Genomic DNA, 18,267 nt, shown 5'->3' on the forward strand with positions numbered 1-18,267 from the left:
AAAAACCATATTTTTGTATGAAATCAGAAAAAAGATTGTATTTGAATCAATGCAATTAGAATGCTAACTTTAATAACTAAATCTTATACACTTAAATGTGCATATACCACAGCTATATCATGTACAAAAGTATTGAAAAGAAATTATATGGAAAGTCATCCTTATAAACATATTCATCCATGGAAATCATTTAAACAATTTTCGGATGATCTTTTAAACAATATAGTTTATAATAAAGGTAATACACTTAACAGAAACTTATGTCTTCAGGTTTTAAGTTTTAATTTTGATTTTATAGATGGATTAGTAATATTGAATAAACCATACGGAATAAGACGTAGATCTCTTGACACAAGCACAATACATGTACAAAATTATGTACCCAATGGTGTAGATTATACATTAAATGATGCTTTACCTTATATAGCTAAACAATTGAATTATTTAAATTTAACTATAGTTAGATGTCCTGAAATGTAAGTACAAATCGTTTATTAATAATTGTTAATAATGTATTTCTTATTTACATTCACAATTACTCTTGAAATTAGGTATATGAGTGGTATTACATTATTAGCAGCAGATGAGCGTGTTTATCATGCTATAGAACTTGCATATGCTCGTTCTCACTTTCAAGTAAATACTTATTGGATAATTACAGTTGGTACACCAAGACAATTGCAAGGTCAGGCCCGTTTGGGAATGCAAACAATTTCAAATCCTCAATTTAAACACAAAAAGGTAAGTTTATCAAATACTGTTTGAAAAGAAATTATATATTGTCATAAAAAAAATTTCAGAAAATTCTTCTGTCATCATGGTCTCATAATGAAGAAAAGTATCGCAAGATAAAACTGTTAAAAACAGAATACAAGGTGTTATCCAACTCTACACTTAATTTGTGTTCTTTAATTGAATTAAAATCATCTACTCATTCTAAAAGTGCTATTAGACTGTTTGCTACTACATATCTGTATTCTCCAGTTCTAGGAGATAATATTTATGCATCTCGGATTCAAAAAATAGGGAATACTTATGTAAGAGCTGATCCATTTCTTAGTTGTCCTGGACTACCAAAATTGGATATGAGACTTCTGCGATTGTTAAATGTAAGGGAAGATCAACAAGAAATTATTCCTGCTCACATTCATTTAAAGTCAATAATTCTACCACAATTTTTTGGAGAAACTTTAACAATTGAAGCTCCTTTAATGCCACATTTTGATTGGACATGTAAACAGCTTGATTTTAAATATTTAATGCCAATAATATCTTATAAATCACAATCAGCATTATAAATACAATGATTTAAATATGAATTTTTTTATTTTGTAAAGTCATATTTCTTAACCTTATATATATATATAACCTTATATATAGTATTTTAATATATTTATTTAAGAAAACAATATAATTATTTAATAATGACTCAAAGTACAATATTTAATGACTAAGTACATATTTGCCTTTCAATATCCTTCTCATAAGAATTTTCCGTCCACTTAAAGTTGACATCCTTGTATCCCATCCATGTCGTTTAATACGACGACGTTCATTAGGACGTGGAAAATGATATCTCATTCTAGTTCTACTCAATATAAGACTCCATGGAGTGGTTATTATTGGACTCAACGATGCAAGCCGCCTGTAAAACAGTGTAACTAAGAAAAGCACACCTATTTACTTACATATTATTTCGGTAAAATATACAGAATAACATCATACGGAAATGTTTGACATGCACTGGAGAATAAAGTGCCTATCATATTGTAAAATTTTTAAAATAATTTTATACTTTAACTTATTATAAGCACAAATTAGGTACTATTCGTACACCCAAGTCCTGCCAGAAAGCGTTGTCTTCGTGTCTGAAAGTTATATGTGCTAAGATCATTTGCTATAGAGGCAAATACGAATCGGTTCACATGATCGTGTTTCAATTTAATACATCATGTTTATGATTTTTCAATATAATAATGCAGCGTGCAATAATAATTCATGTAATTTATTTGTAAAGCTAAAGTGACAAAGGAATCAATTTAACAACTAGGTTAAAAATCTAAATTTTTAGATAATTTTTAACGTTTTTTTGTATAACCGTGGTATATAACCAGAGACGAACCTGCTTTATGGTATAATTTTCAGCAGTAACGAATTCTACCACTAGGTGACTTTTGCTTAGATATGCGAATACAGAGACGAGAAGTGGCTGCGGAATTACACGATGGTACAAACAAACAAAGAAGATTGCATCCATTTATATCATATGTATGTATATAGAATGTATATACACGCAAGTTTAACTAGCAGTAGACAATAGCAGCAGCCGCAACAATCACGTTTTGTTTATCTTTACTGACTCTCTCATTGGATGGAGTATAGTCGGCAGCCAATAGTTGCAGCCGCAGCAATCACATTTTGTTTATGTTTACTGCTTTGGCTTGTCGGATAGATTATGACTACGATCACATAAACGATTACATTATATAATTATATGATCGTGAATTGTATCTCACTAGTGGTTATAACGTTATAAGTTTATTGTTTATTCTTAGCTGAATCGATAACGTTGAAAGCAACAAAAATAATAGAGAAGTTTTCAGGCTATACCAGAGATCATCTCTGACATTGAATAAATTTATCTCGTACCATCTCATACATTGTATATGTTTGTACTGTATATAATTATACAGTCATTAATATTTTTCTGAGGTTCTAATTCTAACATATATGTTGCATCAAGCAGTGGTTTTATTTATATGAACGATAATTCTTTTCACGTGAAAATGAGTCTCGTTGCATATGGAAGTAGCGATGAAAGTTCAGACGATGAAAGAAGTAATTGCAATACCGAAATCGAAAGTAGAGTTACTCCAGAGGTTACAGTTTTACACACAAATCACAAGTTATATTTACCTACTTCAGAACACAGTATATTTGCAGAAAAAGACGGTGAAAATAGTATTAACATAGAAATACCTAAGACAAGCGCATCATTAGAAAAAATACACTTTGATAAGTTACCTAAACCCAAAAGTATGATTACTGAAGCAAAGGATGTCACAGAAGAAGATGATATTCCACCGAAAAAGGAAATTGAATTTAAATCCGAGAGACCAATAAAAAGGAATCGAGTTCCAGTTAAAATAACAGTGCCGTCTTTATCTGAAGTAAGATAAAATTTTATCTCTATATAATTCTCTTATTTCTTGTGAATCGATACATTGTCTTAATTGCAGTTTAAAGATGTTGCAAAGGAAAATGAATTCAAATCCAATAAAGTTGAATCATCAAATGTAAGTATTATGTATGTATAAGAAATAATTTGTAATGAATGAAATTAAAATTCATGTATAATTTCAGAAGGGTAGTAAACTTTTAGTATTGTTGCCACCACCTAAAGGAACTGAAGTCAGAAGTACCAATAATTTAGTACCTAGTGTTATTAATAAAGTTGTTAAAGAATCTAGTCAAATTACAGTTCAACCTAGCAAAGATACACATATAAAAGATTCAAATAGCAGAAAACTCATAAAACCTATTACAACAAAAAGTTCCATAAGTATAACTTATGACTCAAATTCTGACGATGAAGATGACACAACCATAGGCAGTGATAGTAATTGTGTTACAGATTTCTTTGCTTTAACAACAGCTAATACTGTTTCATCTTTCACTTTACCAGATTCCTTGAATGCTAATGTAGAATTAAATAACCTTGATCTAGAATTTAAAAATAATCCCAAAGAAGATAACAGTTTACCTAATTGTTCCATGGGTAATTCTGATATAGTTGTAACAGAAATGAGTATCAATAAATCTCAAAAAACATTAGTGAGTAATGTCATGAATTTACCAAGAGAAGAAATATTATTAAAAAATAAAACAGAAATAGGTCCAAAATTACCACTGCCTGAACAAGAATATAATGTAGATTCAGAAGGTAATGTGGCCTTTGATGATAAGGCTATTGAGTATCTCTGTGGGAAAAGAGGAGTGAAACGAAAATCTAAAGAAATTGAAGAAATAAATATTATAGAAATAAATGGAGAAGATATTAAACCTGATGAAAGGGAATGGTTAGTAAAAGCATTAACAGAAGAGCCTGTACAAAGACCAATATCTATGCAAGGTGGAGGAGTAAGTTCTCAATCTAAAAAGAAACACCAAATAACATACTTAGCACATCAAGCTAAGGCAATGGAAATGGAATTGAAGAATCAATGGGCACAAAATAGGTTAACCAGAAAACAAACACAATCAAAATATGGTTTTTAAATAGAGAAGACTTGTATTAGATATATTTGTACATACAACATTTTTTCTTTATTATTGTATAAAAGTGAAAAAGTTATAAAGTAAGATATTGATTAACAATACTGTTACACCTATCATTCGTTTTGTTTTCTCCAAAAATGTGTTCTTTAAAGTTTCATATTCCTTTTTTTAAATTACAACTAGAGGTTTAGCTTATAGTAAATTTGGTGGTAAATCTCGATATCAACTAAATTATTGATTAAGTTCTGCTAATTCATCTGACATTTCTAAATATCTATGATATTTATTTAATATTTTTTTGGGATAAGGATCTTCTACTTGCATATCTGCTAAGACAGTTTCTAACTTTTCTACAGTTTGCTAATATTTCTTTAACTTTGTAAATAATGAAACATGGTTACAGTGAATATCTGTTTGCTCTTTCTGAGAATTCTCAACAATGCTTTCAAGTGAATTTACAGCTTTTTGCAAACAATTAAGTTTCCTTGAAAAAATAGTATATTTTCTAGAATGATCATCATATAATAACGCCAGTTGTTTTTTTTTCGTACTGTCTTTTCTTTTCCTCTATTTTCTTCCTTTCACTCACTATATTCAGAGTAATAGCATCAAAATCACTTAACTTTTCATATCTTAAAGGCAAGGCTATTTTTTCTAATCCTTCTTTGATGTCGTTAGGCAAAGATTGTGATTCCAAGTTTAATTTATTTAATAATAATAATATCTCCTTCCTGAAAGTTCTATAGTTTCTTCGCGTGTTTCTAACATTACTTTTTACAGAGGTTGTAGTAACGACTGTTCTTTTAGTTAAATAAGTTCTTCGTGATATTTTGCGCTATCATTTGTGTAAAAGATTCCATCTATTGTTTTTTAAGAGTTATTTATGATTACTATATGATGTGATAGTAGTTTCATTTTTATCAAACTTTAATAAGGCTCTAAAAGAATTTCATAAATATAACGCATTTTTACCTCGCTGTTACACTTTTGTTATTTATTGATTATTCACAAATTTAACACACATTTTCAAAAAAAGCGATTTAGTGAGATGAAATATTTATGTTAACCATTTTTATCGACCGCATTTTCCGCTTCGCAAATGCACATCTGCATCAAACTATTACCACATTTTATGACAATTCGCTTATATAAGCTGACGTGTGTATTTATAAATTCTTATTTAAATATTGATTTTTATCGTCTGTACGTTATGAAAATTTACACCTAGATCAAACTCTGGTAACGGCTATCTAGAAATATATGACTGTATGCGAAGTATTGCTGCTGCCTGTATTGAGTCCACTTTCATTGACAGATATTTGTTTTCGGAGATGATAAAATTTCTAAAATTGTGAATAATCAAATTTTGTTGAACGAGAACGAGTTTTAATGTAAAAAATCGGCGACTCTGCGCCATATGCTTTTATGCGATAGTGTTGAAATAAATATTTGACCGATACTTGTGTAATCCTAAAAGCCGTCATCATCAAAAAAGTGGTTAGAAACAGCAACCAACGATGAGCGACGATCAAGCAAATGAACTGTCTGAAACAGTTGAGGTATAATATTAAAATAAATAATAGTTTTCTATTCGTCTTGCGTTTAAATTATAATGCGATATTTATTATTTTAAATTATGTTCAAGTTTGTTCCAGAAAATTTAAATGTTACAATATTTTGAAGATAATGCTTGTTGTTAAAGCTAATGTTGTATCAATATTGTAATTTTACTGATTTTTACAGTTATATCTATACATAATAACTATCAAAAAGTATAAAATAATTTTTGTTTCAGTTATCTTCAAATGATATTGAAAAAATAGAAGAAGCAAAATTAAGAGCAAAATTTCCAAATACTGGTCGTCCAATTAGTGGACATTCAGCATTTCTACAGAAGAGGCTAGCTAAAGGGGTATATATACATACATATATATATAAATTAATTATTTAAGCTTTTATGAGTTAAAGGATAATTTTTTGATTAAAATGCTAAATAACTGTGGTATTATAATAAATATATCTATAATGCAAATTGGCATAAAGAAAATTTTCTAAGTTATATGTGAAAAATATTTCAGCAAAAATATTTTGATTCTGGAGATTATCAAATGGCAAAACAAAAATATACAGCTAAGCCAAAGCCAGCTGGTGTTCTGCCAACAGGTGATGCTATACCTACACCTGAAACTGTACCACAACGAAAGACATCTATTATCCAACAAAAATTTAATACAACAAGTACATCATAAGTTTTTGTAATGTTTTAAAAGTATTGTAACTCCAGTGATATATAATGCGATTCTACACAATCCAAATTTTAAATGGTTCAGTATCTTTATGTTTTGTAGATGGTATTATCTTAAAAGATTAGTTTTCATAATATTTTTTTAATGTTTATTCATTATCAGTACATTGCTTTTTAATACAATATATGTGTGCTATGAAAGCTTTTCTTAAAAGTTATATTTGATGATATAGGGCACTTAAAAGAATAAAAATTGTAACAATTTGTAACAATGTATCATGTATCAAATATTATAATTCTGTTTTTTCATGTACTAAAGGTGTTAATACTTAGCAATTTTTATGTTGTTTGTAAGTTGATTTTGAGGGCTAAAATAATGTTCATTGTATCTTAGATTCAAATACATAAATGTAGAGTTTCAAAATTTGCTATTAAAATAAGCAATGAAACTAATCCAAAATATGAGATTGATGATAACAGATGATACTGTAAATGCAATCACTTGTATATGCAATAGAGTTTCAGAATGAAACATTATACAGACCTGCATTTCCAAAGTTGCTGTGATGTGCTTAATAGACTATATTCTTATAAGATGTCAAGTTATCATAAGAATCTGTATGTAGCATAAAAGAAACTTAAATATAATAGTTGTTTTGGTTATTGTAAACTACATTAGTAATATATTGTAATTTAAACTTTCTAATATTTATTTAGTTACCTATCCATTATTTTGGTAAAAAAATGATTTAAATAATAGGTTTTTACACATTGACTAACATTAATTATTTTTCACATTTATGTCGAAGCATACAGAAATCTAAATGATTTTATTTTGTTGTATAAATAATAAAATATATATTTAGTAATACATTTTTCTATATTTAAAACTAATTAATATAGTAAAACTTTAAAAAAGTGCACTTATATAAGATAATTTTATTATTACATCATCAGTTAATTATAGCTTTTAGGTATATATTAAGAAATATTTTTATGATACATATATTAATAAGCACATTGGAAAAAATTTGTATTCTTTTTATTCATTAATGTTTCAGCTAAATATAATAAATTGAACAAAAGTATCAATTATGTAATTTTAAAAACCTTTTAATACATACATTACTTATCTATTTCACTATATTATTTAAGTGTTATATCCTACAGCTGCCAAATAAAATTTGTTTTTTTTTATATCTTTATATTTTATATATATAGATATTTAATGTAGTAGTATTAAACTTATTTTAGATATATTCAATACCCATATACCATTATACTCATATGTATTTAAAGATATGAATATAATTTGATCTAAAAATTATTATTTACAGTAATGTGAAATAGGCACTTTTATCTATCCATTTTTTAATGGAATATCAAAAAACAATTAGAGTAAATTTTATTGTCACAGAGACAAATATATTGATAAGCAATAATTTAGTTTTAATAAATTACAAAATGTTTTATACCAAAAGTTTTTCTATCAAAACATTTTATATAAAAGTTTATCTTAATTATACTATAATATATATATACTGAATATTTCTAAATACATTATACATGTATCTTATATTCAAATTTCAAAAAAATAATTTGTGTTTACTTTCTTTATAATTGTTATAAGAGAATAAGTATCTTATGGAAGTTCTAAAATTAAATTTTGTTTAAAATATTTAGCAATTAAGATTAATTCAAGTAACATGTAAATTAGTAGTGAGAATATTACATTAAAATTTTCTAAATTGTGTAATTTCATAATTAATTTAAGTATTAAAGCACTTTATGTAGGCATATTTTAACTTCTGTAACTTCTGTATTTATTTTAGAAATGTTTTTTCGTTTTTCCTTCTCTTAAGTAATAAATAGGACCTTTTTAAATATTTACTTATACATATCTTCTATCAAATTTTCATATTTTTTATAAACAACATTCCTTTTAAGTTTAAGTGTTGGTCCCAATTCTCCAGTGACATGTGAGAAATCCTTTGGTAAAATTTGGAACTTCTGTACTCTTTGTGCATTACTTATAGATTTCGTATTGGCTCTTTTAATTGCTTTATCAATTTCCTCATATACCTAAGAAAATGTAAAGTTTATAGATAATGTTCAATAAATATCAAAATTTATTCTCAATTTACTAAAACTTTTGGTATATACAAACTTACAAGAGGATCATGTGTTTTTAAAACATCAGAAATTGTTTTTGATGTACTTCCAATAGATTGTAACCATTTTAAAGTTTCTTCAGTGAAGTCATCTGTTGGTTCACTAGTTTCAGAATTAACTTTAGTCTGAAATACATGCAAATTATATAAATAACAGCAATGTAAATATTATAATACTTAGAAATCTTATCTTACCTTTAAAGTAAGTAATATGGTAAGATATTTTCGTTTGTCCCCAATCAATAAAGCATTGCTTAATGCAGGCAATTCAGCTAATATTAGCTCTTCTATATGAATTGGTGGTATATTTTCTCCACCAGCAGTAATAATTAATTCTTTTATTCTTCCTACATTCGGTACAAAAATATATTAAGACTAACATTGAGAAATTAAAAAGAATTTGTACTTTAAAATAAGTTTACCTGTAATATGTAAAAATCCATTTGAATCAATTTTCCCTAGATCACCACTGTGTAACCATTTCTCTCCATCTAATGCTTCCGCTGTTTTTTCAGGTTCATTTAGATATCCCATAAATATGTGTCTTCCATACATACAAATTTCTCCTTCACCATTGCTGTCTGGATTATCTAATTTTGTCTTAAGTCCAGGAATAGTTCGACCAACAGAACCTAATCTGTATATCAAATAGATTAGAAAAAATCAATGTAGTAAATTATTGAAATTTAATTGGATATATATTTTTTTAAATCGGTCATTGTGAATGTGTCCAGAAGATGATAAAAAATATTTCAGACATGAATGAATAGTTTCAGAGGATATATAACTCAATGTTAGTCTTTTGTAGATAGATATGTAGAAGAAGCTCAATCTTGTTTCCTAAATTTAAAAAAATTGCTATATACGCAAACAATCTAAATTAAAAAGAAATTAATTTAAAAAATATCACCCAGACTCATCTGACTTTTATTTGAAATATTTTTCAGCATCAATATTTTCAGTTTCTAAAATATTCACAGCAATCAATTTAAATAGGATATCGTGTACAAAAGTAATTAGATATTTACTTGAACTGATCAGGTGCACTTAAAATATGTCCACCGCTACATTCAGACATTCCATACACTTCAAGTATAGGGATGTCTAAACTTAAAAGATATTCTTTGATTTGTGTACTTAAGGGGGCAGCTGCAGTAATGCAATGATGACATCTATCCAAACCAAGTGCTGTTTTTATTTTGTTAAAAATTAGCCATTTGGCAAAGATATAGCCCCAATGTTTGTGATCGTTACCATTCATTCTATTTACATTGTAATGATATCCTTGAGATGTTGCCCAAGAAACAATACATGTTTTAATAAATCCAGTATTAATTTCACTTTGCAGTTTAGAGTATATTTTCTCCCATACCCTTGGTACACCTACAAATATAGTAGGTCGTACCTCAAGTAAAGTATTAATTAAACTGCCTTTAAGAGCATTCTTGTCCGCGAAATGTAACGTAGCAACTGTATATATGCAGTAATATATATCGATTACCTAGAATTATCAAAAAAATTATATAATTATAACATATACAAACTGTTCCACATAATTTAGTCAACCAACTAAGCGGTAATTCCATATGTAACAATATGTTGAGAAAATCAAGTTTGGAAATTTGTCAACCATTCTTGAACGTGGCTAATTATTGATTAAGTATAAGTAATCAATTAGCAAGAAATTATTCTATATGCAAACATGAGTCAAATATATGTAGAATAAAATTTTTCCGTTAAAATTTTCGTTTTAAAGAAGATAGAGTTTGAACATGTTTAGTTAAGAATTGGCCTAGCATACGCGTATGATAAATTTTTCAAATTTATTTTTCTTAAAAACAAAAGATCTTGTAAAAAAATTTTATTGCACTTCTTCAACTCATTTTCACATGTAGAATAACTTCCTGTCGATCATTTACTCTTGTCTAATCCAGAATTAACCATGTTCAAATACACTTGATAAATGTTCAATCTCGATTTTCTCTAAAAGGGAGTCTTGGACAAAAAATTTCATTTTACATTTTCGTCTTACACGTAGATTTTTGCACGTAAAATCATCATTTACTCTTGACGTTATGCGGGATTGCCTGTACAATATAATATATAATTTAAAAAATTTCGAAGAAAAAATTTAGATAATTTACCTGTGCTGCAACGTGAGATAAAGGTAAATAAGAGATTATATGTTCATAAGCGGTTTTAAATTTAAAAGTTCTATTCATAGATCGAACATCATATATAAGATTGTCATGACTTAACATTACAGCCTTCGGATATCCAACTGTACCTGACTGAAATAAAAGACATATTTGTTTTTATGGCACTTCGTAAAAATATTCTCATAAAAAATTGATTTTTTATACCGTGAAAACCAAAGTACAGCATTCATTCGTTGCAATTCTTTTCAGAACCTCGTTTAATTTGTCATCAGATTCTGCTTCTCCGATTTTTATTAAATTATTCCACTATAAAGAAATTATTATTATTATTATTCACTTAATAATAACGAATTCGATATCATAGATTACAGATAAGATGATTTACGCTTAAAACGTCCTTCTCGTTCGGTGTGCCGGTGTATTGAATAATTGTTTTTAAATGAGGAAGATTGTGTCTTATTTGTAATATTTTTTCCAATTGTTTTGAATCTTCGACTACTACTATGTTCGCCTGGCTAGTTTGAAGGCAATGTTGACATGCATCTGGAGTATTGGTTGTATATATTCCGACAGCAATTCCTCTAAATGAATTGCAAATTATGTATGAAATATTGAAATTAAATATTATAGACCTTCCTCAGAAACGTAGATATAGATATTTACCCTGCGTATATAGCGCCGAGATTTGAGAACAACCATTCCGGGCTATTGAATCCTAGAATGCAAACGCCGTGGAATCGTTCTAAACCTAATTTTAGAAAAGCCTTGGCCACGATTTTTATTTGATTCTCATACTCGCTAAACATATAAAGCGACGAAATGAATAATTCATGTGAAACATGTTTTGATACTTTCCCTATAGATTACTCACGTAAAAGTATATGTTTTTCTATGACCAGTTTCATCAGGTATTGCTGTTAGAGCGATATGATTAGGGTATTTTCTAACTGTATTTGACAGTAATCCAGGAACTGATATGGGATTCAAATCTTCGTTATTTAATTGTATTCGTACACGTCCGTCTATTTTTGTAGTCGTGAAACTATCAGCGGGCAAAATTTGATCAGGTCCTATAAAAATAGAATAAATGACATAAATAATGAATAATGATAACATACAGGCTGTACCAGCTGAAGAAGGCCACTTAAATATGTCCTTTGTTTTTAATACCATAAAAAACATCTGTAAGTACGATTTAATTCGATGATTGATTAAATAATTTCCAAAGCAGAATATCATGGAAGAAACATTTTTCTTCGCTTAATGTCATTTTTTTATGTACAAAACGTATATCTTTTTCTATTATATCTTGTAGCAGACGAGAAATTACATATGAATATGCCTGAATCATGACCTTTAGATGAGCTTGAGACAATGTCAGAATAGTAAATTTAACACGTTGACTGCCAGACGAATTTTCCATCGTTTGCCCAAGGCGCCGACGTGAACTTTTCATTACGCGATGCATATTATGTTGAAATATTATTTGCAGCAGATAAAATGAGTTATAAAATCATGCTTGAAGCATTTTTCGTGGCGAGGGCCACCGGTGACCCCCAGGGCGTTGTAAACACATATTACGATTGTCCTTTTTTCAAACAATCGTGCTATATGCTTTTAATATTTGCTGCGTCGCCGGTCACCGGTAATCCCCATGGCAGTCAACGTGTTAAAATAAATTAAATGTTCCGAGTGATAGCTTTTTATTTTCAACGTTATTGATTTGTTTGAGGTTTTTAATTATCTGCACATACGATAAACGCAATGAACTGTTGCGATCGGAAACTCGTTCTTTACACGTACAATCACACAACTTCTCTTACGCGTCATTTTGCCTCATTATAAATGTAAATTTGTTCAATTCTTTCATGCATTGAATAACTGGTCAGATTGAAAGTTTTGTCGATACATCAACGATCGCTACCCATTTATCTAGAGAACGGATCTTGCTCATATCCGTCGATAAATATAAATTAATAATTGTTATCGAATATGAATATCTCTTTGAAAATGTAATAACATAAGCCGTAAATTTACATACCATCCAAATATCGTTTTATAAATTCATCATCCTTTTAGTGTTCAAGGTTATCTGAAGATCATAATTCAAATATATTTAAATGCTTTTCTTGTTGCTTCTTAGTTAAAAGATAATGGTAATCTTGAAAAAACAAGAAAAAAAAAAGAAACGAACAAAACAAAAGCTTTCTCTTCCATGATGTTCGCCGTTAGAAATCATTTATATCTACAAACATTTTTCATGACATTAAAAACAAAGACACAGAAATAATTAAGTAATTTCCTTCACCTAGGACACTCTGTATATATTATATTCGTATATTTAAAACTTTTTAATACAGGAATCACATAGATACTCACCATCTAGACCAGTTTCGTTACTCGGATAATAGGAATCTTCACTGGCTATATCCTGTAATATTGAAAATACCATTCATATCAATATATCATTCTTCTTGTTTCACTGTATAAAAATGGTATTAAAAATGAAAAATTAAATTAAATATTTTCAGTTTGCTATTTGATCATTTTCTTACTGTCGTACCTTGTTGTTCATCGTAAATTCTTTTATTGTTTCATTTGTCTGGAGCGGCTGTACCGTATTCATGTTATCTAAAATGACATATTGTATGTGTTATAATAGTGTATATGTGTTTGTTTTATAGTATGTATTGTGTGAATGAATGCATTATGATTTTTTCAAATGCAATGACTAATTTAAATCGAAGATAATAATTATATACGATCGAACGATTAGAATGATTCAATCTCGTTACTATATTACTATACATTACGTATTATCATAAATTGTAACGCTAGGTACATTTCACGAATTTGTTACTGTCGGAAATCAAAACTATCCAAATACATTAAAGATATTGAAATGCGGTATGAACTTAATGTATTTTTAACATGACGCAAAATTATTTTAAAATTATACGACGTGACCTGCACTAAACTTTTTACCAAAAAGTAATTACAGAGTAATCTATAGATGTGTCATAATCTTTGACCTCACGATCTCAAAGCATTAAAAATCGTCAACATAAATAAGAAATAAATAACCAGATTTTTTATAGTTTAAATTCAACAAGTATAAATAATTTATGTAATACCAATATAGTATTCAAGAAGAAGCAAAGTAGACGCGGAAGGAAGTTTAATTTATGTAATTAAACCGCATCGTGCGAATAGAAACAAAAGAAAAGAAAACTTTCCTGAACGCGACATTTTTGTATGAAATTTTCATTATTAAGAATTGTTTACTTATAGCCATTTGTATAATAATGCGAAGTTTCTCATAGGCCTTCAAAATATATTTATTAACAATCATCAGAATAACGATGTTCTAATTAGACTAAATGTAATATTTCTACCTACTTCTTTTAACTTTCCTCTGTCTTGTGTACTCTAGACATGAGATGATGTGAACAAAGTACACTTGATAAATATAACAGTAACAGTTACTCATATCGCATACAGTAAGCGATAAATTATTTTTAAACGCCAGCAAAGTTTATTTGTTACGTATATGTATATGTAGGTTGAATTTAAATCATGCTACAACATCATGACACTGTAATTTCTCATCAAGTTATCAAATTATCAGTTTAGTGATAATTTATCGAATTAGTCGCAATATTCATATAATTTGTGTAAATTCTGTGTCCAATAGTTCATTTGTAATTAGTAAAACTCTAACAAATACCTTTAAAAAGTAGAATAACCATTTTAGATGAAATTTGAAGTTCACTGGCCTGCTGAAACTACAAAGGTATTGTTCGACTAGCGAAAATCAATAACAGAATATCGTACTGCCTTTCGGCGGTACATTCAATCTTGTTCTCGAATTTTTATATCTCAATCCCGATTTTTTAAGCAACAAAATAATTTTTACTGTTCCAAAAATCTTCAGCACAAGATTATATATTAACAAAATTATTTCTTAATATATTCGTAAAACCTCGGGAATTTATCAACGCGAAAGAAACACGATTGAGGAGAAAATAATTCAAAGAACGTCGAAGGATTCAACAATTAAGTGATTTATCATCGTTTTTAAATCTTTTTTCCTGTTTTTATAAACTACATTGACTGTTGCGCTAAATACATACCTAAAAATTAATAAAAATCGTAAATAAGGTAACGGAGAATAAAAAAAAATAATTGGACTTTACAACATATTGCATAATTTCATGTCTAGTAGCAAAAACAAGATGCCGTAAAAAAGAAGATTGAAAGATGAAATATTCATGCGACATGTATCCATATCAATATTTCAATTTCATTTACCGCATACTACTACGTAAGACACGAGAAGAAATCCCTGTTATTAGATGAAAAATAGAAACGACATGACATTGATAATTTTAGATTATGTAACAACAAATGATATTTCCCTGTTAATATGTAATTAAAGTCAAATTGCAACTTTAATATTTAATTAACTTCGGAAATGAACAATTTTATTCGGAATATAATTTTTTAGTGTGTATGAAACTTAAAAAATATCTCAAAACCGACATGATATTTATTATATGTTGTTCTTTCGAAATATATAATTAATTAAATTATGAATCTAAAGAATTCTTTTTACCTATATCATTTATTTCTGACTCAAAGTTTAGAATAAAAAATTTTCAATCTGTTTTTACTTGCAATCTGATTCTAAGTTTATATAAAATATTCTAATAGAGTTTTACGAAAAAGTACGCATATTAATCGTCATATTAATCATTATAATTATTCGTTGTAATTAAAAGATCATTAATTATAGGCATCAAGTACAGTCTGTCCGATAATAGTGTACCGTAATAGTGTATTAGCGACACACGATATCTTTACAAAAATTAATTTTTGATACAATTATCGATTACAGATACAGGTAGTGACCCCCATATTTTTCGACTGTGGTCTTAACTCCTTTGGTGCCGATCAACGTCATATCGTTGTTAGCAACAGTTGCGAAAAGTGTCAACAACGATATATCAAAATAAGTTTATAAAACGTTATAAATGGTTGAATTTTTCTGCAGAAGCCCTGTGTGAGATGTTCAACAAATCGAAAAAATTGTTTATGCGTTTAACTTTTTGTTATATTCTGCGATGATTGATACCGAGACTGTGTATATGCTAATGCCGTAAGATAAAAATTCGACACGGGAGATTTGCTTGAAGCCGTAGTCACAGGTTGTACATAATACTGTTTAGAATAAAGTATCCTCTTATGTTTAACAAAATAATCTTGCATCGATAGGACAAGAATAAAATTTTTAGTGGGCCTGTGCGAAGGTCATGCACAATTTGTAATCTGTGTAAAATTATAAATTATCTGTGTGAGTAATAATAAGTAAATATTACACATTTTCAATAGATGTTTACAATAATATTAGAATGTTATTTCAGTGATGTTATACCAGCTCACTTGTTTTCGAGCAAGTAATCCTTCTGGCACTTACTGTGTATCATGGGATTATCATTTAGTTTTGTGTTTTGATATTAGAAATTTTGTTACAAATAATCGAGAATGCAATATTTATGCTTTACACTACGTGTTCTACATGAAACTATGACCAAACAATGATTCTTCTTATTTGCAAATACTGTTTATAAAAGAAAACTGATTTTTCCATTTTTCCTATTGATTTTGGATAAGTATTATTAGTATAATTTTCAACAAATATTGAAATACAATTGGCATTAATTTATTTTCCCTTTATTTCGTAATGTTCCGTATGTTCTGTTTTGAATTTTGTAAATATCATTCTTACTATTTTTTATGATTTTTTTCTCGAACCTTACCAAATTATATCAAATTGGTTTGGTATTCTTTATTTAGGTACAATTCTTTCGGTCGGCGCAAAAAGGGTTAATAGACCACTTTAATAAATTCTTAACCTTAAAATACGTTTTGCTTTCAATTTGTGCTTTATAATAGACCAAAAAAATTATTAATGGGATATGCATTGGGTTTGGGACTGGGGCATTTGGACTGAACTGCCAATCTAACACAGTGATTCTTCGTTTAACAGCTTATTCATTTCAGAAAACTATAATCTTTTTAATGATTACACTGAGAGCACTGTGTATATTTAGATTATTAGAACAGTCTCGTCGTTATTAAACATCAATTTGCATAAATATCGCCAGTAAGCTCTTATGAGACTGTGTAAAGCTATTATTGAAATTTATAAATGACTAAACGTAAAAAGAAATAATGTTAACGTTACTGATATCTTTGTGATAGAAGTTTCCTTCTATCCCAACTCTCTTTCCCTGTGTTGCACTGGCAATAGTACCGTTAATCGTTAGTACAATACGATTCATTCGAAACAAGAAAGTGGGTCTATGAGCTCGAAATTACGAAAGAAATGGAAAAAGGTTATTAAGAGTAATTAGTATTCACTCAATGTAATTATAATGAACTTTTACTTTCTTATTTTAACGAGTAATTATACGTTATTATAAAAAATATTACAAAATAATCGTAAAGATAGTCATTTAAATAAGGAATATAAACGCATATATATAGTATAACGTTTCACTATGTTCAGTGAGGTTTATGTTTCATCGGTTTTTATTTATTCTATGACGTATACGATTTAGAGTAAATGACAATATTTGATAAACGCAGTCATTAAGTTTTTTCTATTAACGTTGAGATTCGTGATTGGTCGATTCCTCAATTAAATAAACATACGATCCCATAAAATTAACCAATCAACGGTTTATTCCAAAAGGATATGTTTCTTTTTGAATCAATAAAGCATACTTTTTTACCTCTTCCTAATACCTCTTGTAATGTTCAAACAACTAAAAAAGAATTATAAAACGATTGAACATAACGAATCACTGGGAAGTGACAATCCGGAATTGTCGATCATGCTATATAAAAATTTACATACGTATATGTATATAGTGTATCGAAGTTAATAAACATTACATTCATATACATATCGTTTATGAATTCGTTATACTGCAGAATGCTTATTTCTCTTGTTCAATAAAATATGACCGTTAAATTGATTGATTATTTATTACACATTATATAGTAAATTCAATTAATTATTCAAATTCACAAATATTAAGATATAAATATTTATAATAATTTTTACAATAAACTTTGTAAAATTACAAGATAAAAATGAAGATTTAAGTTCCCGTTCGAATATAATATTGCGATTGAATAATAAATTTTTCTATAAATCGCGTCGGCAGATGTGGTTACCTTAGTTCCTGGTTTCTTTCTGAGTGATAATTTTATAAGTTGACGAATATACAAAATATATTTGTATCTCTCGAGACTTCCACTAGATAACTCCGCACGGTACGAAAGTTCTTACGATACTGATGAACCTCTGAGTTTGTCGCGCTAATCCACAGTCAACTTACGATCT

The 18,267-nt window shown here is 28.2% G+C and overlaps 5 protein-coding genes and 1 pseudogene across 6 annotated transcripts; 3 read left to right on the forward strand and 3 right to left on the reverse strand.

Annotated features, from left to right (window-relative positions):
- The first annotated feature begins 46 nt into the window (after positions 1–46).
- LOC122567324 (mitochondrial RNA pseudouridine synthase rpusd4-like) lies at positions 47–1,319 on the forward strand. The gene is made up of 4 exons (XM_043725698.1): positions 47–238; positions 299–476; positions 552–741; positions 801–1,319. Exons 1-4 carry the CDS (start codon positions 61–63, stop codon positions 1,296–1,298), a joined length of 1,044 nt encoding a protein of 347 aa, XP_043581633.1. The 5' UTR covers positions 47–60; the 3' UTR covers positions 1,299–1,319.
- Positions 1,320–1,377: 58 nt separating this feature from the next.
- On the reverse strand, positions 1,378–2,247 carry LOC122567419 (39S ribosomal protein L34, mitochondrial). Its single transcript, XM_043725894.1, has 3 exons — positions 2,123–2,247; positions 1,726–1,868; positions 1,378–1,645 (listed from the first exon to the last, which is right to left on the reverse strand). Exons 2-3 carry the CDS (start codon positions 1,764–1,766, stop codon positions 1,444–1,446), a joined length of 243 nt encoding a protein of 80 aa, XP_043581829.1. The 5' UTR covers positions 1,767–1,868; positions 2,123–2,247; the 3' UTR covers positions 1,378–1,443.
- Positions 2,248–2,286: 39 nt separating this feature from the next.
- LOC122567214 (proline-rich protein PRCC) lies at positions 2,287–4,394 on the forward strand. The gene is made up of 3 exons (XM_043725560.1): positions 2,287–3,170; positions 3,240–3,296; positions 3,364–4,394. Exons 1-3 carry the CDS (start codon positions 2,760–2,762, stop codon positions 4,276–4,278), a joined length of 1,383 nt encoding a protein of 460 aa, XP_043581495.1. The 5' UTR covers positions 2,287–2,759; the 3' UTR covers positions 4,279–4,394.
- Positions 4,330–5,385, reverse strand: LOC122567973 (annotated as a pseudogene).
- On the forward strand, positions 5,001–7,225 carry LOC122567413 (alpha-endosulfine). Its single transcript, XM_043725880.1, has 3 exons — positions 5,001–5,837; positions 6,074–6,190; positions 6,357–7,225. Exons 1-3 carry the CDS (start codon positions 5,796–5,798, stop codon positions 6,525–6,527), a joined length of 330 nt encoding a protein of 109 aa, XP_043581815.1. The 5' UTR covers positions 5,001–5,795; the 3' UTR covers positions 6,528–7,225.
- Positions 7,226–7,543: 318 nt separating this feature from the next.
- Positions 7,544–18,252, reverse strand: LOC122567196 (very long-chain-fatty-acid--CoA ligase bubblegum-like). Of its 2 annotated transcripts, none has more exons than XM_043725524.1 (13): positions 18,099–18,252; positions 13,417–13,484; positions 13,233–13,284; positions 11,725–11,923; positions 11,517–11,651; positions 11,239–11,434; positions 11,058–11,159; positions 10,839–10,985; positions 9,723–10,195; positions 9,117–9,331; positions 8,890–9,041; positions 8,695–8,820; positions 7,544–8,605 (listed from the first exon to the last, which is right to left on the reverse strand). In XM_043725524.1, exons 2-13 carry the CDS (start codon positions 13,477–13,479, stop codon positions 8,411–8,413), a joined length of 2,055 nt encoding a protein of 684 aa, XP_043581459.1. In that variant the 5' UTR covers positions 13,480–13,484; positions 18,099–18,252; the 3' UTR covers positions 7,544–8,410. The 2 variants fall into 2 exon arrangements, with proteins under 2 accessions (XP_043581459.1, XP_043581450.1); XM_043725515.1 differs by lacking the exon at positions 18,099–18,252 and adding an exon at positions 14,581–14,617.
- Between the last annotated feature and the right edge of the window lie 15 nt (positions 18,253–18,267).

This window comes from Bombus pyrosoma, linkage group LG1 (assembly GCF_014825855.1).
Source record: "Bombus pyrosoma isolate SC7728 linkage group LG1, ASM1482585v1, whole genome shotgun sequence".
Classification (NCBI taxonomy): domain Eukaryota; kingdom Metazoa; phylum Arthropoda; class Insecta; order Hymenoptera; family Apidae; genus Bombus; species Bombus pyrosoma.